General features: G+C 46.2%; 1 protein-coding gene across 3 annotated transcripts in view; it reads right to left on the bottom strand.

Moving 5' to 3' along the window:
- Positions 1-21,224, bottom strand: part of LOC5512585 (N-acetyl-beta-glucosaminyl-glycoprotein 4-beta-N-acetylgalactosaminyltransferase 1) — a 39,122-nt gene that overhangs the window by 6,713 nt on the left and 11,185 nt on the right. For 2 of the 3 annotated variants that reach the window (XR_007307192.1, XM_048724734.1), the window contains exons 2-13: positions 19,572-19,663; positions 18,095-18,199; positions 17,547-17,637; positions 16,655-16,755; positions 15,356-15,432; positions 14,337-14,412; positions 4,338-4,410; positions 3,786-3,926; positions 3,183-3,295; positions 1,679-1,768; positions 1,431-1,483; positions 712-793 (exon numbers count right to left, since the gene is read on the bottom strand). Coding sequence is in view for 2 of the 3 variants with exons in the window: in XM_048724734.1 (XP_048580691.1) it covers positions 712-793; positions 1,431-1,483; positions 1,679-1,768; positions 3,183-3,295; positions 3,786-3,926; positions 4,338-4,410; positions 14,337-14,412; positions 15,356-15,432; positions 16,655-16,755; positions 17,547-17,637; positions 18,095-18,199; positions 19,572-19,663 (1,094 nt within the window). In the remaining variant the exon portion in view is untranslated. Of the gene's footprint in view, positions 1-711; positions 794-1,430; positions 1,484-1,678; positions 1,769-3,182; positions 3,296-3,785; positions 3,927-4,337; positions 4,411-14,336; positions 14,413-15,355; positions 15,433-16,654; positions 16,756-17,546; positions 17,638-18,094; positions 18,200-19,571; positions 19,664-20,353; positions 20,671-21,224 lie in introns of those variants that run through there. The other variant, XM_048724735.1, reaches the window with a different exon arrangement.

Consider the following 21,224-nt stretch of genomic DNA (forward strand, 5'->3'; position numbering starts at 1 on the left):
CCCCTAGTTCCTTGCCATCCTTTCTAGTACTACAACCGCCTTCCCAATCCCCCACTCCCTTATTCCCTAGCCCCTAACTCACTTAGTCCCTCACTCGCCTTCCCTAGTCCCTCACCCTCCTTCCATTGTTACTCACCCGCCTTATCTAGTCCCTCACCCTCCTTCCATTGTTACTCACCCGCCTTATATAGTCCCTAACCCGTCTTCCCTAGTCCCTCACCCCTCTTTCATGGTCCTTCACTCCCTTTCCTAGTCATTAGTCCCTTACCCGCCTTCCCTAGTCCCTCATCCGTCTCCCCTAGACCTTCAACCCTCTTCCCTAGTCCCTCACTTGCCTTCTCTAATCCCTCACCCGCCTTCTCTAATCCCTCACCCGCCTTCTCTAGTCCTTCACCCGCCTTCTCTAGTCCCTCACCCGCCTTCTCTAATCCCTCACCCGCCTTCTCTAATCCCTCATCCGCCTTCTTTAATCCCTCACCCGCCTTCTCTAGTCCTTCACCCGCCTTCTCTAGTCCTTCACCCGCCTTCTCTAATCCCTCACCCGCCTTCTCTAGTCCCTCACCCGCCTTCCCTAGTCCCTAACTTCCCTCCCCTAGACCTTCAGCCGCATTCTTTAGTCCCTCACCCCTCTTATCTAGTCCCTTCTCTAGTCCCCCCCCCTACCCTTGGCCCTCCTTCCCTAGTCACATGTTGATAAACAAGTCTACTTACCAACTCGAGAAGATAACGGTAACCCTTCTCACTGTCAACCTTCCTTTCGACATTTAAGATTCGAAGAAACTCGTATTTGTCTCTGTAAAAGGAAGTATTGTACGGTTGAGTCTACTAAGCAAACAAACAGATAATCATAGAAACAAACAAACAGATAATCATAGGAACAAACAAAAAGGGGGGTGAATAGGTCTATGGATCGGCGGATTCGGCCCCGAAATGCTCACGGATTACGGATTTTGATGATTATTTCAGCGGATTGGCGGATTTTGGAAATACGGCGGACCACGGATCTGTCGACAATTTGGGAGCGGATTTCGGATTTTGACTGTTTTGACGGTCCTATTTCGGATTTTAAATGAATTTCAATCGATGCTATTGTTTATCTGCCAAACCATGCGGATCTAAAAATATCTGCCGACCCACGGATTTGCCCCGAAAATGTAGCGGATCGGCGGATTTACGCACCCCTATTCACCCCCCCCCCCCCCCCTAAACAACGACCTTTTTGAAATTCTAATATCAAACCTATAGAAATACTCACAAAGTTTTATACTCCAAAGTAATACCAGTCAAAGTTATTGGTTGTCTCTCCGCCTCCCCCCTTCTCCTCCCACAAAAAGCGAAAATGCTCCCCACCCCACACCACGCCATCAAATTCCAACGACATAATCACTGAAAACCTGATCATCATCCGTGAGCCTTTCCCCTTTCCTCACTTTTTAATTGCAAGAAGTTCAGCAAGATACTCGTGCACCACTTGATTGACTTCCTAAAAAATGAAAAGGAAAGAAATGATATTTTTTTGTTTTTTATTTAAAAACTAAGGCGGTCAAGTGGGTTTGCATGCCCCATTTTTGCTTTCATTAGCCAGGCTGCCTTGGCAATACATTCGTAAAACCTAGAACGGTGATAGATGTATACTGCAAAAAAAGAAACTTCCATAAGGAGGGTTGAAATCTCTTACCTTTTCTGGTATTGGCTGATTGCCTTTACCAACGCCTTCGTTATTAATAAGAGTTGTCTTATCGTCAGGGTAGATGTCGGTCGGTCTTGCCTAATTTTTGAAAACTCACAACATAGTAAAGGGCATAAAAAAAGTAAAATTGTCGTTAATAAAGAGTTGGGTATCTGGGAAGGTCAATCACACGCTCTCGCTCAATACTGACCCACTACAAAGGTCCATTAAGCGTCGGCTAATTCAAGTAAGTGACTAAGATACTTTAAATAAAATATCGTTTATACGATATTAATCCACAGGTAGCCAAGCTCTGTCAATGAGTAATTTGACCCGACCGGCTCATTGACCATTAATAGAGAAAACATAAAGAGTTGTTACTTTATGCAAGTATTCTTCCATAAAAATGTAATAAATCCAATCAAACTTGATGTAGTAGTTGTAGTTGTCTAGTATTAGCAGTAGTTCAACGAACAGCGCTATACGGCCCCAAATGCGCTCTAAATCTCTTAAGGGTGTTAGGACATTTCTCTGAAGGCCGTTGCTAGACAAACTTCAAGACGTTATAAATCCGCCTAACATTGGTGAAATGGAATGAATTTAGGCATGGCATCATTGTTTATGAATCTCTCACTTTTGATGACGTCATCACATTACGTCACAACAGAAAAATTCTATAATCTTAGCTGTTGAAGCATTTGCAATGATAAATGTCGCTTTATAACAATAATCGGGAAGGTGCCTACAAAGTGACGTATGCGTTTGCGATTCTTCCAAATAATAAAATTTCCGCACAATTTAATTTTTTATTTTTCCACTCTTATTTGAATAATTTCTTTATTTTGTTTTCGGGAAATCGATACGTAGTTTCATAGATGCAAACTAATTGACTATGGCAACTATTCTCAGCCTTAAAAAAATCGCGGAGCCTCCGTTTTTTGCAAAGAAGATTAGAAACGCAAACCGGACTTAGAATTATCTACGCATGCGCCATTGAATATTGTGATATAGCCTGATTACTAATGCGAATGTTGTGATAAAATTTTGATATCAAAATATCGACTTTTCTCCCGCTTTTTAACAGTAAAATGCGCATTGAATCAACTATTTTCTTGCTCAAATCAGCACTTCAAGTTACTAAGTAGATGCCATAGGTGAAAAATCATGCTTGTCGATTTTTATTTTATGTTATTTGCTGTTTATTACATTTTTCTCGCACGTTTTGGGAGTTTGTTTTCGAAGCTAAAAAGGCACAGCCACGCCCCTACCTGTCATTTCCCTATATAATTTTTGAAAATATTGGGTAGGGGGGTAGGGCACCTGTGCTCCAGCGCTCCAGCCCTGCTGCCTCTCTGGGAAGGTGTTTTGACCATTGTCAATCCTTCTACACGAACTCACAATTCCTTTCTCCTATCAAGTAATTATATTTATCGCAGCTGTGGATACATTATTTTCCCACTGGGTGCGTGAGGCTAAAAGGGAATGTTTAGATGGACATTGTCAAGACACCTACCAGATCACGTATATAGGCGTAGTACCCGGAAACCTTCGTTGTCGGGGTGTATGACGCCATGTAGTAGCAATACGGTAAGGCATCTGCCACTGCGCTATGGTTAAGCTTGGGGACTAGGAGATGGGAAAAAAGCATTTGTAAGGTATTAACTGAAATTTATCGCTATATCAAAGAAGAAGAGCAACCAAATGGTCCCTCGGAGGGAAAGGAAAGGGGGGTTTACGTGGGAAAAACCAATTTTAACGCTAAGGGATAACACTTTTGGTGTGGTCAGCAGCGATTCTCACCCATAACATATATAGTAAGTACATCAGGTGTGGCAGAAGCAAATTTCTAAACCTAAGAAATAGAATTAAAAGCAAGGATATTTTCGGTATTTCTGAATTTTACTGCGGTCCTCTTACAAAACACCGCCAAAGAGTGCTCTCATCTAGTCCTCCAAGTCCTGTTGTTATTGGGTAGGATGATCCGGATCGGATGATTGGCAAAAGCGGAAGCAAACTCAAGCATACGAGCACTGCCACCTTAGTTGTGAGCAATACCCTTTGGAATTTCGGTGGTCTATAGACAGTATCTAGATTGCGTTGCTCTGGCGTTACGAACCTTTGTGACAATAGTGGTCACGCTCGCTTTCCATCCCTCTGGCATTCAAATTTGGAGCCTTGTGTAACTCCAAAGTCATGTGATCTGACATCACGCATTCTTCTCGCATTCTGAGCAGCCCCTTTTCCATTTCAAAGTCATCTAATGCCAAAGTATAAAGTGTTAAAAATGCACGCAAATCCGAGCAATGATGATTAACAATACAGACACATTTCTCTATTAGTTACACCTTCAGTACTAAGATATAGTGACCATAGAGGCGAGTATCACTATAACTGCGATAGCAGGCTACTTTCAAAGTCTCCCGCTCAATGGCGAGTACATAAAGCACCCATTTCAATCTGCTAATTCAAGCAAATAACCAAGATATTGTCAATCAAATATCGTCAATAACATATCAGACTACATTCGTAGATTGTTATTTTGAAGTTCCCTTGCGAATGAATAATAACAAAGGAGTGGGTGATGAACGATATTCTTTAAGTATTTTTGTCAGTGGACCACGTTCTCCATGTATTGTTTATTTATAGTTTTTGTTTATATATAACTTACCGAAGTAAGGAGATAGTACACTAGTGTCGATGAGAAGAAAGTCACTACTGTTCATCATCCAAGGTGCATTCCACTTAAAGCAAAAACAAGATCACTCACGGTTCAATGCTATTGCTATCATATAGTTGACGCTATCACCCAGGATTGTGACAATGTAGCAAAGATGTGATCACAGTGCAGCGCCCAACACAATTAATTTGCGCTGATTTTTCCAAAGCAAATTCCCCAAATTCTGTGGCACAAAAAGCGGGCTGATAGGGAAGGGATGAAGGGATCCTTAAAATACATCAATATCTTGTACAAATGTCGCAAATGTCCAAACGGTACTAGGTAGCACGAGATGCGTAACCTTTAACTACTGTGCTGCTAGGGTAATAACCTCAAAAACTCCCTACAAATTTGCTGCATTTTCAAACGTTTATTTTTTTCCCCCAAAGATGGTTATTAATCGGTCATGGTGCGGTCTTTTTTTTATTTCATTGCTACATATATTACTACATATATTTTAAATATGCTGAATGCCGCTCTACTTTCTCTGAAAAAACGAGGTGTTGCTTAAACATTCTCATAAAGGGGACCCTAAAACATCATACATATTTTATACATCAAAAGCACAAAATTAGTTGCAGGGTTATCAGATTCAACCCCGAATTTAATGTTACTAAAATTGAGATCAGGCAAAACCCATCCAACGTCTTTCAACCAGTCACAATTTTTTTAAATACAGATTCCTTTATTCACTAAAATAAACGAACAAATGTTCAACGGTTTCTTGTTTGGACAAACAAAAGGAACATCTAGGACTATTCACAATTTTGAATCTAAACAAGTCCTTATTAAGATATAGACCATTATTAGGCAGTCTATATTGAATATATCTAGAGTACGTATCGTCAGAGGTAGAATAGATTCTCGTAAATTTGCGTCCAATCTATATTTCCTCTCGCACTGACATTTACTTTCCTAGCAATATTAACATGAGCCAATTGGGGTTAAAATTTCCTAGTAACTATAAAATCATATATCGACCTAGTCGGTATTTTTCCTATTATGTAATAGTTCTCCCCAAAACCACCTGCGCTGGATTTAAATAACTACTAAGACCGTCATTCTTTAACCTTATTTTCCAGTGGTTTGGGATGGCAAGGACAAGGCTTAGCCATTTTAAAAAAGCGCTATCTGAGACACCTTTCTATCTAGCTATCTCCCACTCAAATTTGACTCTTTCATTACATAAATCACCTATGGTATAAATATTGCACCTATAAAAGTTATTGTAGAAAATCGCCTAACTACCTACTTTAATATACGTATTATTCCACAAATACTGGATATTACTTAAGCGCCTTCAAATAAGGAACTTCCTTATAAAACTCGGGTAATTGGGTGGGTATTCTAGATGTATCAAAGTTCTCACGAATAGCCTTCATACCCCCAATAGATTTAAATAAAAATGTAGGTAAAATAGTAAAGGTCCGGTTCTCAGCTAACAACAAATTGCAAGCAAAATTTATTCGACTAGCTTTAACGGAAGATGAAAAATCAGGACATCTCAGCCCTCCGTCACCATAGTCGCCTATGATAGTGGAATATATTTTACTTTTGTTTTTTTTCCTCTCCATACGAAATCCTTAATAGCTACCTCCACCTCCTTCATAAATTCCTTAGAAACCGTTACCTTGAACAAATATAATTTAACTTTGATAAAGCCAGACACTTAAGCACTTGAATTCTGACATAAACGGTCAACGTTCGGGATTTCCATATAGACAAGACAGCTTTAAAATTATCTAAAACACGTCTAAGATTATTATCATAACACAACGTCTGGTTATAAGAGAAAAACACTCAACACGGTGATACACTTGACATGGTAATCAACCCATTTTATCCCTCGTTCTTTCCTTTCATTCTTGTTTTCCATCAACCATCCAGACTGCCTCTGACTTCGATAGGCCTTAATATTAAGAGAGGAGAACTTAGACCTCGGACATGGTGCGGTCTCGAGTACCCTGGTGATGCTTACCGCGAGAGTGATAGGTCATGGTGCGGTCTTGAGTACCGTGGTGATGCTTACCGCGAGAGTGATAAGGTGATGGTGCAGTCTTGAGTACCGTGGTGATGCTTACCGCGAGAGTGATAGGTCATGGTGCGGTCTCGAGTACCGTGGTGATGCTTACCGCGAGAGTGATAGGTCATGGCGCGGTCTTGAGTACCGTGGTGAGGCTTACCGCGAGAGTGATAGGTCATAGTGCGGTCTCGAGTACCGTAGTGATGCTTACGGCGAGAGTGATAAGGTGATGGTGCGGTCTCTAGTACCCTGGTAATGCTTACCGCGAGAGTGATAGGTCATGGTGCGGTCTCGAGTACCCTGGTGATGCTTACCGCGAGAGTGATAAGGTCATGGTGCGGTCTCAAGTACCGTGATTATGCTTACCGCGAGAGTGATAGGTCATGGTGAGGTCTTGAGTACCCTGGTGATCTTACCGCGAGAGTGATAAGGTGATGGTGCGGTCTCTAGTACCCTGGTAATGCTTACCGCGAGAGTGATAGGTCATGGTGCGGTCTCGAGTACCCTGGTGATGCTTACCGCGAGAGTGATAGGTCATGGTGCGGTCTCGAGTACCCTGATTATGCTTACCGCGAGAGTGATAGGTGATGGTGCGGTCTCTAGTACCCTGGTGATGCTTAACGCGAGAGTGATAGGTCATGGTGCGGTCTCGAGTACCGTGGTGATGCTTACCGCGGAAGTGATAGGTCATGGTGCGGTCTCTAGTACCCTGGTGATGCTTAACGCGAGAGTGATAGGTCATGGTGCGGTCTTGAGTACCGTGGTGATGCTTACCGCGGAAGTGATAGGTCATGGTGCGGTCTCTAGTAACCTGGTGATGCTTATCGCGAGAGTGATAGATCATGATGCGGTCCTAGTACCCTGGTGATGCTTACCGCGAGAGTGATAGGTCATGGTGCGGTCTTGAGTACCGTGGTGATGCTTACCGCGAGAGTGATAGGTCATGGTGCGGTCTCGAGTACCGTGGTGATGCTTACCACGAGAGTGATAGGTCATGGTGCGGTCTCGAGTACCGTGGTGATGCTTACCGCGAGAGTAATAAGGTCATGGTGCGGTCTCGAGTACCCTGGTGATGCTTACCGCGAGAGTGATAGGTCATGATGCGGTCTCTAGTACCCTGGTGATGCTTACCGCGAGAGTAACAGGTCATGGTGCGGTCTCGAGTACCATGGTGATGCTTACGGCGATAGTGATAGCTCATGGTGCGGTCTTGAGTACCGTGGTGATGCTTACCGCGAGAGTGATAAGGTCATGGTGCGGTCTCGAGTACCGTGGTGATGCTTTACGCGAGAGTGATAGGTCATGGTGCGGTCTCTAGTACCCTGGTGATGCTTACCGCGAGAGTGATAGGTCATGGTGCGGTCTCGAGTACCGTGGTGATGCTTACCGCGAGAGTGATAAGGTGATGGTGCGGTCTTGAGTACCGTGGTGATGCTTACCGCGAGAGTGATAGGTCATGGTGCGGTCTCGAGTACCCTGGTGATGCTTACCGCGAGAGTGATAGGTCATGGTGCGGTCTTGAGTACCGTGGTGATGCTTACCGCGAGAGTGATAAGGTCATGGTGCAGTCTCTAGTACCCTGGTGATGCTTACCGCGAGAGTGATAGGTCATGGTGCGGTCTTGAGTACCGTGGTGATGCTTACCGCGAGAGTGATAAGGTCATGGTGCGGTCTTGAATACCGTGGTGATGCTTACCGCGAGAGTGATAGGTCATGGTGCGGTCTCTAGTACCCTGGTGATGCTTACCGCGAGATTGATAGGTCATGGTGCGGTCTCGAGTACCGTGGTAATGCTTACCGCGAGAGTGATAAGGTCATGGTGCAGTCTCTAGTACCCTGGTGATGCTTACCGCGAGAGTGATAGGTCATGGTGCGGTCTTGAGTACCGTGGTGATGCTTACCGCGAGATTGATAGGTCATGGTGCGGTTTCAAGTACGTGGTGATGCTTACCGCGAGAGTGATAAGGTCATGGTGCGGTCTCTAGTACCCTGGTGATGCTTACCGCGAGAGTAACAGGTCATGGTGCGGTCTCGAGTACCCTGATTATGCTTACCGCGAGAGTGATAGGTGATGGTGCGGTCTCTAGTACCCTGGTGATGCATAACGCGAGAGTGATAGGTCATTGTGCGGTCTTGAGTACCGTGGTGATGCTTACCGCGAGAGTGATAGGTCATGGTGCGGTCTCTAGTACCCTGGTGATGCTTACCGCGAGAGTGATAGCTCATAATGCGGTCTTGAGTACCGTGGTGATGCTTACCGCGAGAGTGAAAGGTCATGGTGCGGTCTTGAGTACCGTGGTGATGCTTACCGCGAGAGTGATAAGGTCATGGTGCGGTCTTGAATACCGTGGTGATGCTTACCGCGAGAGTGATAGGTCATGGTGCGGTCTCTAGCACCCTGGTGATGCTTACCGCGAGAGTGATAGGTCATGGTGCGGTCTCTAGTACCGTGGTGATGCTTACCGCGAGAGTGATAGGTCATGGTGCGGTCTCTAGTACCGTGGTGATGCTTACTGCGATAGTGATAGGTCATGATGTGGTCCTAGTACCCTGGTGATGCTTACCGCGGGAGTGATAGGTCATGGTGCGGTGTTGAGTACCCTGGAGATGCTTACCGCGAGAGTGATAAGGTCATGGTGCGGTCTCTAGTACCCTGGTGATGCTTACCGCGAGAGTGATAGGTCATGGTGCGGTCTCGAGTACCCTGATTATGCTTACCGCGAGAGTGATAGGTGATGGTGCGGTCTCTAGTACCCTGGTGATGCTTAACGCGAGAGTGATAGGTCATGGTGCGGTCTTGAGTACCGTGGTGATGCTTACCGCGGAAGTGATAGGTCATTGTGCGGTCTCTTGTAACCTGGAGATGCTTACCGCGAGAGTGATAGGTCATGGTGCGGTCTCGAGTACCGTGGTGATACCTACCGCGAGAGTGATAAGGTGATGGTGCGGTCTAGGGGAACCGTGGTGATGCTTACCGCGAGAGTGATAGGTCATGGTGCGGTCTCGAGTACCCTGGTGATGCTTACCGCGAGAGTGATAGGTCATGGTGCGGTCTCGAGTACCCTGGTGATGCTTACCGCGAGAGTGATAGGTCATGGTGCGGTCTCGAGTACCCTGGTGATGCTTACCGCGAGAGTGATAGGTCATGGTGCGGTCTCGAGTACCGTGGTGATGCTTACCGCGATAGGGATAGGTCATGGTGCGGTCTTGAGTACTGTGGTGATACTTACCGCGAGAGTGATAAGGTCATGGTGCGGTCTTGAGTACCGTGGTGATGCTTACCGTAAGGGTGATAAGGTGATGGTGCGGTCTCTAGTACCCTGGTGATGCTTACCGCGAGAGTGATAGGTCATGGTGCGGTCTCGAGTACCCTGATTATGCTTACCGCGAGAGTGATAGGTAATAGTGCGGTCTCTAGTACCCTGGTGATGCTTAACGCGAGAGTTATAGGTCATGGTGCGGTCTTGAGTACCGTGGTGATGCTTACCGCGGGAGTGATAGGTCATGGTGCGGTCTTGAGTACCGTGGTGATGCTTACCGCGAGAGTGATAGGTCATGGTGCGGTCTCTAGTACCCTGGTGATGCTTACCGCGAGAGTGATAGGTTATGATGTGGTCCTAGTACCCTGGTGATGCTTACCGCGAGAGTGATAGGTCATGGTGCGGTCTCGAGTACCGTGGTGATGCTTACCGCGAGAGTAATAAGGTCATGGTGCGGTCTCGAGTACCCTGGTGATGCTTACGGCGAGAGTGATAGGTCATGATGCGGTCTCTAGTACCCTGGTGATGCTTACCGCGAGAGTAACAGGTCATGGTGCGGTCTCGAGTACCATGGTGAAGCTTACGGCGATAGTGATAGCTCATGGTGCGGTCTTGAGTACCGTGGTGATGCTTACCGCGAGAGTGATAAGGTCATGGTGCGGTCTCGAGTACCGTGGTGATGCTAACCGCGAGAGTGATAGGTCATGGTGCGGTCTCTAGTACCCTGGTGATGCTTACGGCGAGAGTGATAGGTCATGGTGCGGTCTCGAGTACCGTGGTGATGCTTACCGCGAGAGTGATAAGGTGATGGTGCGGTCTTGAGTACCGTGGTGATGCTTACCGCGAGAGTGATAGGTCATGGTGCGGTCTCGAGTACCCTGGTGATGCTTACCGCGAGAGTGATAGGTCATGGTGCGGTCTTGAGTACCGTGGTGATGCTTACCGTGAGAGTGATAAGGTGATGGTGCGGTCTCTAGTACCCTGGTGATGCTTACCGCGAGAGTGATAGGTCATGGTGCGGTCTCGAGTACCCTGATTATGCTTACCGCGAGAGTGATAGGTAATAGTGCGGTCTCTAGTACCCTGGTGATGCTTAACGCGAGAGTTATAGGTCATGGTGCGGTCTTGAGTACCGTGGTGATGCTTACCGCGGGAGTGATAGGTCATGGTGCGGTCTTGAGTACCGTGGTGATGCTTACCGCGAGAGTGATAGGTCATGGTGCGGTCTCTAGTACCCTGGTGATGCTTACCGCGAGAGTGATAGGTCATGATGTGGTCCTAGTACCCTGGTGATGCTTACCGCGAGAGTGATGGGTCATGGTGCGGTCTTGAGTACCGTGGTGATGCTTACCGCGAGAGTAATAAGGTCATGGTGTGGTCTCGAGTACCCTGGTGATGCTTACGGCGAGAGTGATAGGTCATGATGCGGTCTCTAGTACCCTGGTGATGCTTACCGCGAGAGTAACAGGTCATGGTGCGGTCTCGAGTACCATGGTGAAGCTTACGGCGATAGTGATAGCTCATGGTGCGGTCTTGAGTACCGTGGTGATGCTTACCGCGAGAGTGATAAGGTCATGGTGCGGTCTCGAGTACCGTGGTGATGCTTACCGCGAGAGTGATAGGTCATGGTGCGGTCTCTAGTACCCTGGTGATGCTTACGGCGAGAGTGATAGGTCATGGTGCGGTCTCGAGTACCGTGGTGATGCTTACCGCGAGAGTGATAAGGTGATGGTGCGGTCTTGAGTACCGTGGTGATGCTTACCGCGAGAGTGATAGGTCATGGTGCGGTCTCGAGTACCCTGGTGATGCTTACCGCGAGAGTGATAGGTCATGGTGCGGTCTCGAGTACCCTGGTGATGCTTACCGCAAGAGTGATAAGGTCATGGTGCGGTCTTGAGTACCCTGGTGATGCTTACAGCGAGAGTGATAAGGTCATGGTGCGGTCTTGAGTACCGTGGTGATGCTTACCGCGAGAGTGATAGGTCATGGTGCGGTCTCGAGTACCCTGGTGATGCTTACCGCGAGAGTGATAGGTCATGGTGCGGTCTCAAGTACCCTGGTGATGCTTACCGCGAGAGTGATAAGGTCATGGTGCGGTCTTGAGTACCGTGGTGATGCTTACCGCAAGAGTGATAAGGTCATGGTGCGGTCTCTAGTACCCTGGTGATGCTTACCGCGAGAGTGATAAGGTCATGGTGCGGTCTTGAGTACCCTGGTGATGCTTACCGCGAGAGTGATAGGTGATGGTGCGGTCTTGAGTACCGTGGTGACGCTTACCGCGAGAGTGATAAGGTCATTGTGCGGTCTTGAGTACCGTGGTGATAGGTCATGATGCGGTCTCTAGTACCCTGGTGATGCTTACCGCGAGATTGATAGGTCATGGTGCGGTCTCGAGTACCATGGTAATGCTTACCGCGAGAGTGATAAGGTCATGGTGCAGTCTCTAGTACCCTGGTGATGCTTACCGCGAGAGTGATAGGTCATGGTGCGGTCTTGAGTACCGTGGTGATGCTTACCGCGAGATTGATAGGTCATGGTGCGGTTTCAAGTACCGTGGTGATGCTTACCGCGAGAGTGATAAGGTCATGGTGCGGTCTCTAGTACCCTGGTGATGCTTACCGCGAGAGTGATAGGTCATGGTGCGGTCTCGAGTACCCTGATTATGCTTACCGCGAGAGTGATAGGTGATGGTGCGGTCTCTAGTACCCTGGTGATGCATAACGCGAGAGTGATAGGTCATTGTGCGGTCTTGAGTACCGTGGTGATGCTTACCGCGAGAGTGATAGGTCATGGTGCGGTCTCTAGTACCCTGGTGATGCTTACCGCGAGAGTGATAGGTCATGGTGCGGTCTCGAGTACCGTGGTGATGCTTACCGCGAGAGTGATAGGTCATGGTGCGGTCTTTAGTACCCTGGTGATGCTTACCGCGAGAGTGATAGCTCATGGTGCGGTCTTGAGTACCGTGGTGATGCTTACCGCGAGAGTGATAGGTCATGGTGCGGTCTTGAGTACCGTGGTGATGCTTACCGCGAGAGTGATAAGGTCATGGTGCGGTCTTGAATACCGTGGTGATGCTTACCGCGAGAGTGATAGGTCATGGTGCGGTCTCTAGTACCCTGGTGATGCTTACCGCGAGAGTGATAGGTCATGGTGCGGTCTCTAGTACCGTGGTGATGCTTACCGCGAGAGTGATAGGTCATGGTGCGGTCTCTAGTACCGTGGTGATGCTTACGGCGATAGTGATAGGTCATGATGTGGTCCTAGTACCCTGGTGATGCTTACCGCGAGAGTGATAGGTCATGGTGCGGTGTTGAGTACCCTGGAGATGCTTACCGCGAGAGTGATAAGGTCATGGTGCGGTCTCTAGTACCCTGGTGATGCTTACCGCGAGAGTGATAAGGTCATGGTGCGGTCTCGAGTACCCTGAGTATGCTTACCGCGAGAGTGATAGGTGATGGTGCGGTCTCTAGTACCCTGGTGATGCTTAACGCGAGAGTGATAGGTCATGGTGCGGTCTTGAGTACCGTGGTGATGCTTACCGCGGAAGTGATAGGTCATTGTGCGGTCTCTTGTAACCTGGTGATGCTTACCGCGAGAGTGATAGGTCATGGTGCGGTCTCGAGTACCGTGGTGATACCTACCGCGAGAGTGATAAGGTGATGGTGCGGTCTAGGGGAACCGTGGTGATGCTTACCGCGAGAGTGATAAGGTCATGGTGCGGTCTCTAGTACCCTGGTGATGCTTACCGCGAGAGTGATAGGTCATGGTGCGGTCTCGAGTACCGTGGTGATGCTTACCGCGATAGGGATAGGTCATGGTGCGGTCTTGAGTACTGTGGTGATACTTACCGCGAGAGTGATAAGGTCATGGTGCGGTCTTGAGTACCGTGGTGATGCTTACCGTGAGAGTGATAAGGTGATGGTGCGGTCTCTAGTACCCTGGTGATGCTTACCGCGAGAGTGATAGGTCATGGTGCGGTCTCGAGTACCCTGATTATGCTTACCGCGAGAGTGATAGGTAATGGTGCGGTCTCTAGTACCCTGGTGATGCTTAACGCGAGAGTGATAGGTCATGGTGCGGTCTTGAGTACCGTGGTGATGCTTACCGCGGGAGTGATAGGTCATGGTGCGGTCTTGAGTACCCTGGTGATGCTTACCGCGAGAGTGATAAGGTCATGGTGCGGTCTTGAATACCGTGGTGATGCTTACCGCGAGAGTGATAGGTCATGATGCGGTCTCTAGTACCCTGGTGATGCTTACCTAGAGAGTGATAGGTCATGGTGCGGTCTTGAGTACTGTGGTGATACTTACCGCGAGAGTGATAAGGTCATGGTGCGGTCTCGAGTACCGTGGTGATGCTTACCGCGAGAGTGATAGGTCATGGTGCGGTCTCGAGTACCGTGGTGATGCTTACCGCGAGAGTGATAGGTCATGGTGCGGTCTCGAGTACCGTGGTAATGCTTACCGTGAGAGTGATAGGTCATGGTGCGGTCTTGAGTACCCTGGTGATGCTTACCGTGAGAGTGATAGGTCATGGTGCGGTCTCTAGTACCGTGGTAATGCTTACCGTGAGAGTGATAGGTCATGGTGCGGTCTTGAGTACCCTGGTGATGCTTACCGCGAGAGTGATAAGTCATGGTGCGGTCTTGAGTACCGTTTTGATGCTTACCGCGAGAGTGAAATGGCCGTCACCTCCCTTGTTACGGTGTAGTGCCTCGATGTAGTACGTAGAATGTGCTGTTAAACTGATAAACAGGCCTTATTAGGGAGCAAAAAAGCAGGGAGGGAAAGCATGGGCGAACCCGGGATTGCCCCTGGACCCCCCTCCCTCCCCAATGGTTCCGCCACTGGAAAAAAGGTGAAATTAGAAGGGGGGGCAGAATGAGGGATGCATGTTAAAACAAACAAAGAGTTGGGAAGGGGGTGAAAACAGAAAACAAGTGTCGATAATAGTTTTTTGTAATCTATTCCTTTGCATTGTTGTTGGATTTCTATGGTGTTTTACAATTAGTTCAGATAATTTTTGGACACTCTGATACAAGCATATCATCACTCGTAACGGTATCTTCGCTAACCTAGTCTTATACGCAGTAACCCCTCGCCCGCTGACGACACTCCATGCGCCTGGCACGACCTTACGACACGCAATGCGCCTGGCACGATCTGACGACACGCAATGCGCCTGGCACGATCTGACGCCACACAATGCGCCTGGCACGATCTGACGCCACGCAATGCGCCTGGTACGATCTGACGACACGTAATGCGCCTAGCACGATCTGACGACACGCAATGCGCCTGGCACGATCTGATGACACGCAATGCGCCTGGCACGATCTGACGTCACGTAATGCGCCTAGCACGATCTGACCGCACGCAATGCGCCTGGCGCGATCTGACGACACGCAATGCGCCTGGCACAATCTGAGGCACGCAATGCACCTGGCACGATCTTAGGAGGCACGCAATGCGCATTGTACGATCTGACGACACGCAATACGCCTGACACGATCTGACGACACGCAATGCGCCTGGCACGATCTGACGTCACGTAATCCACCTAGCACGATCTGACCGCACGCAATGCGCCTGGCACGATCTGACGACACGCAATGCGCCTGGCACGATCTGAGGCACGCAATGCACCTGCCACGATCTTAGGTGGCAGGTAAGGAAACTACCACTTACTTGATTGGCTGTGAAACTTGTCCCTTTATGTGATTAAACATTCGGTATCCAGAGCTCGGCCCACTATCTGTGTCAAGCTACGAACAGGCAGAAAGTTGAGTTTGAAGTAAACAATAAATCAAAATCAATAGATAATGATTATGATGATGGTGATGATAATAATGATGATGTTATGATGATATGGCATATTGATGACAAAAATGATAATGGTGATCATGTTCATTTTGATGATGATGAGAATGGTGATGATAATAACTATTTAATAATGATGGTCGTCGCAGGTTGTGGTAATGATGATGATATTGGTCCATGTTGTTGATGATCATGATGCCGGTGGCGGTTAGGCATATGTAGATTGTGCTTTGCAACTTTTTTAAATGCCAGCAACTTAGGGCAACTTTTGCTTTCCTTGGCAACTTTTAAGCACCAAATGGACACAAAACACCAAAAAGATCTTTATAAAAGGATTTTTTTATTATAAGTGGTCAAAACTAAGGATATTTAACTGATAAATACAAATATAATTGAAACTTGATTTAACCCGGCACGCGCCACTGCAAACTGGACGGCAGTTATTTATCTAACGGGCGCTGAAATCCAACGGTTATTCTCTGCAATATTCGCCTTCTGAAGAATGCAGAACAATACAATGCCTTAAGAAATACCTCAAGGCTTCAGATAAAATACAACATAAAAAGAGAAACTAAACTTAATCGCTGTCTAAAGTATAATAAAACGGGGTGGATTAGGATTATTTGTTAGTGTTTCTATAAAATATATATTGATTACAACAAACTATTTGTAATTTAAGGTAGATATTTAATGGAAATAAAAAACAAATATATTTTGAGTATTAATCTAGAACAAAACGTCAATACGACTCGTGAAATCAAACAACTTTTGAAAATTTTGGTGGCAATTTTTAAATATTTCTGCAAATTTTGAGCAACTCTTGGGCTTTTTGTACAGCATCTTTTCCTGAATTCACGCAATCTACACATGCCTATTGGCGGTAAAGGTGGCTGATATGTAGGTCAGGGACGTAGCAGGGAGTGAGGCACTGGGGGCACGTGCCCCCCCAATATATTAAAAAATTATAAATAACCAGTAGGGGCGTGGCCGTGCCCCCTATAGTTTTCTTAATGTTTCTGTATTGTGCCCCCCCCCCCCCCAATCGTTCGAGGCCTGCTACGGCTATGGAGGTTGATAATGATGTAGGTGGTAAAGGCGCGTCAGTTGGGTTATACTGGTGGTTATACTGGTGGTTGCCCTATCATCTTCCTTGCCATATCAAGTTACCTTTCCTACGTGTGCAATCAGCTGAACGTTTTTCGGACTTGAATCAGAACTAAGCCAGAGTTCGGAGTAATCATCCGAACTGACAGCGAATACGTAAATACCTAAAAAAAACCTTGATTTTAACGTATGGACAACTTTGCTACTTTTTGTGCTTGATCTGCTTTTTGTTTTTCTTTTAGAAAAAAAAAACAAATTGGAAAAGGGGTGTTATGCGCAAGCGCAATTATTATTTTGATTATTATTATATTATATTATATTATATTATATTATATTATATTATATTATATTATATTATATTATATTATATTATATTATATTATATTATATTATATTATATTATATTATATTATATTATATTATATTATATTATATTATATTATATTATATTATATTATATTATATTATATTATATTATATTATATTATATTATATTATATTATATTATATTATATTATATTATGTTATGTTATATTATATTATATTGATTATTATTATTATTATTATTATTATTATTATTATTTGATTTTGATTAGTTTGATATACCTAAAAAACCTTGATTTAAAAAAACCTTGATTTTAAAAATATCTTGATTTTAACGTATGCACAACTTTGCTACATTTTGTGCTTCTTTTAGAAAAGAAAATTGAAAAAGGGGTGTTATGCGCAAGCGCAATTATTATTTTGATAAACTAGACAAAAGAAAGAGCTTTTAAATATACCAATTCGTACTCTGAGTACGGCTTAGGCGCGGCGCGGCTAAATTAATGGTATGCCGGCAGGCTCTCCTTCTTCCCCTCTCCCCAGTCCCCCTCGGCCTCGTGCCTCCCCTCGTCCCTCTCCCTTGAGCCGCTACGCAGGCTACCCCGGGTAGTGACAGGTACAAGAGACCTACCTGACGCATTAGGTGTGATGTAGCCAAATATTCTGTTGCCGTATCCTTGATTATTGTCAATCAATTCTGAACTGTTTATTGTCGTTTTCTCCTAAAAAAGGAGTGCCCATAAAGTCACAGCATATAGACACTATGGGCAAGGTGTTGGTTTGCTAATCGTTTCCGTCAATGAAGTGTTGAATTTGTAACGGAAGCTTTTTGCACCACCTGAGTGGTCGTCGCGTTGCTATGACGGCTTAAAAGCCGTCTAAAGTATAGGACAATGAAAACATTTCAAGGCTTTTATGACTGACGGAAGCTAACAAAGTATATGTTGTCGCCTATAATAAGTTCACAGATTACTCAAACTCGCGGTAACATTTTCTATAGCTGACATTCTGTTTGGATGTTAGGTTTGAGGGAGTATTTCCCGACAGGGATATCTCATACATCCGAGAAACACAAACGTAAACGATTCTTACCCTAACCTCGGATTTTTCGACTTCTTACTCGGCCTGTCCTCGCTCTTAACTCGAGATTTTCACCCCTTGGTATGTCCTCGGCCTTACCTCGGGATTTCTTGGGAATCTAGGGTAAATGCGCATCCCCCTGTCAACGCTCACTCCACAAGTACAGCTCTCAAACCAGCGATGCATTGTCAGCATTCCTCGGGTCTATAAAGAGATATACTCAAAACAAAGCAAATACTTGTTTCAAATATTTCCTTGCACCAGAATGCTTGATCTACTATAAATAATATGTGCTTAGTTCCCCCTACCGAACACCCGAGGCACGACGATCAAACGACAAGTAGCGGCACTCGGATGATGCTGTTTGCCCCAGGTTTCGCCAAATATCATCCCGAACACCCGAGGACACGAAGATCAAACGGCGAGTAGCGGCCTAGCGTTATCAAAAGCATCTCGCGCTTCCAGAGCATACTGCATATTGTTAGAAGGAGTAATAAAGTTTGGGAAACAAATACGTGACATTGGATTTGAAGTCGTCAGATATCTTTCTGGTGTGTTTTGTTCGTTATATAGCACCGATACACGAATCAACAAAATAGGGGAACCTCCATATACACCCTCCCCCACCTCCAGCCTACGGGCCTGTAATAGCCTGCAAGCCGGCTCTCATTCGAGGCTAGCACACCCTAGCCTTGTCTCACCTGTGAGCCCCTCCCACACCCTAGCCTTGTCTCACCTGTGAGCCCCTCCCACACCGTAGCCTTGTATCACCTGTGAGCCACTCCCACACCCTAGCCTTGTCTCACCTGTGAGCCCCTCCCACACCCTAGCCTTGTCTCACCTGTGAGCCCCTCCCACACCCTAGCCTTGTCTCACCTGTGAGCCCCTCCCACACCCTAGCCTTGTCTCACCTGTGAGCCCCTCCAACACCCTAGCCTTGTCTCACCTGTGAGCCCCTCCAACACCCTAGCCTTGTCTCACCTGTGAGCCCCTCCCACACCCTAGCCTTGTCTCACCTGTGAGCCACTCCCACCCCCTAGCCTTGTCTTACCTGTGAGCCCCTCCCACACCCTAGCCTTGTCTTACCTGTGAGCCCCTCCCACACCCTAGCCTTGTCTCACTTTTGAGCCCCTCCCACACCCTAGCCTTGTCTCACTTGTGAGCCCCTCCCACACCCTAGCCTTGTCTCACTTGTGAGCCCCTCCCACACCCTAGCCTTGTCTCACCTGTGAGCCACTCCCACCCCCTAGCCTTGTCTCACCTGTGAGCCCCTCCCACACCCTAGCCTTGTCTCACCTTTGAGCCCCTCCAACAATCTAGCCTTGTCTCACCTGTGAGCCCCTCCCACACCCTAGCCTTGTCTCACCTGTGAGCCCTTCCCACACCCTATCTTTGTCTCACCTGTGAGCCCCTCCCACACCCTAGCCTTGTCTCACCTGTGAGCCCTCCTCGCCCCAGTGCATCCCAGCCTCGCGCGCCAAAGTATTCCCAATATTCGAAAAAAAAAAAAAAACATTTCCGAATAACCCCAAATAAGAGCCGACTAGCAGGCTAGGCCTGTAAAGTTGATCTTTACCTGCTGACGCTTGAGATGCCCTGGTAGTTTGCACTCATCTTCTGCCGCCGCCACCAGGGCCAATACGTTATACGACTGTTCTTTTTCCAAGCCTGCGAAATGATTTAACGTTTTTTCTCATTTGTCTTATCACACACAAAAAGCAAAATCAACAAGAATAAGGAAGGGTCGCTAATTGTGTGAAAATGCTATTTACCGGGGCTCATAAGTAGGGGCAATCATCTGTATTATATAATTCATAGATCGGACATGTCAATCACGCACGCACGAATAGCCAATCAGGAAAGAGATGATGCAAGAACAGCCATGTGGTCCCACAAATGTCCCACAAAAAGTCGGCAATCGACGCCGAAAAAGATTGGTTTGAGATATTTTTTCTGCGAATCTGGACAAGCAAATAAGCACTCTCCGGTCTGCGTAGAAAGTGCTAGCCCTGTTTTCTTCGCTTTTAGTGTAGAGTTGGGACTCAATTGTAGAAAAACAGGCGTAAAATGTACTACGAAGAAACGAAAAACAAAAAGCAAACAAACCACTTACAAGAGCAGTGTAAGTCCTACCATTAAACTTGTGTTTGATATTATACCTAGGCTACTTCAATTACATATACGAATGAGACTGTCGTTTGTATTTTTGCTGTAAATCTTGACGTTTGCCGATAAAACTTGTAGTTAGATGTTGGTCGTAAACAGCGAATTCGGCTTTCTCTTCTGATTTTCCCTGCACTTAAATCACTGCAAGTTGACAAAAATATGTTTGAAAACACATAAACACTTAGTACCTACCGTAGAAAGCACCGCTTTATCTTATCATTTCCAATTTTTCGTATTTTAAGCTGGATTCGTGCCTTTTCCATTCAACAATCAAACTCGTAGTTATCTATTTCTATGCTTCATTCTCACAAGATTTTCACCAAGCTTGGACAACAAGACAAGTTTCCATCATGTTAGGTTACTGTGTTTTATTTTCCAAGTCGCAGGAAAACCCCTATAAACGTCTGTATTTAAAATAACTCCGGGCAGGACTCACTGACCTCATCCGACATGTTGTACAATTTGTTTGACTTTTGTGGGACATTTGGGTTGCACTTCGCTGGCTTCTATTTGCTGCTTTCTGATTGGATATTCGTGCGCGCGTCGGATCTATGAATAGTCACGGCGTTTCCTAGGATCAGGCTATTTTTAGACGCACGGATTAGCCAATCAGATGGCAGGACGGAAAAAATTGACTTTGTCTCAAGGAATCCAGAATGGCGGCAGAGAAGGAGGAAAACGACACTTGCTTTTCAAAGTCTTCCCACGTCGTCAAATGCCTTCTTATTTCTGGATCCTTTTTGTCGCAGAGAAAGAAACATTTAGTTACTAGCCTTGGACTATTTATTTCTCCATAAGTGGACTCAAACGTTGTTACGAGGACGGTTTTTTTTGCTATTGCAAGGCAATAAATTCGAAAATAAGTGATCATTTGTTTCGATCTCGAAATTCTCTCGCTGAGAGGCCATATCATTATTCAAAAGGTGTTTGGTACTGCATAGTGTACTGCATACGGTATAGTGTAAGATGTAACATACGAAAGTTTATGTCTTGTTTTTGTTAAATATTTTTATTAAACGAGCTCTTCAAAGCTGGAACTGTGTTTGTATATCAACACCCATGT

This window comes from Nematostella vectensis, chromosome 3 (assembly GCF_932526225.1).
Source record: "Nematostella vectensis chromosome 3, jaNemVect1.1, whole genome shotgun sequence".
Lineage (NCBI taxonomy): Eukaryota > Metazoa > Cnidaria > Anthozoa > Actiniaria > Edwardsiidae > Nematostella > Nematostella vectensis.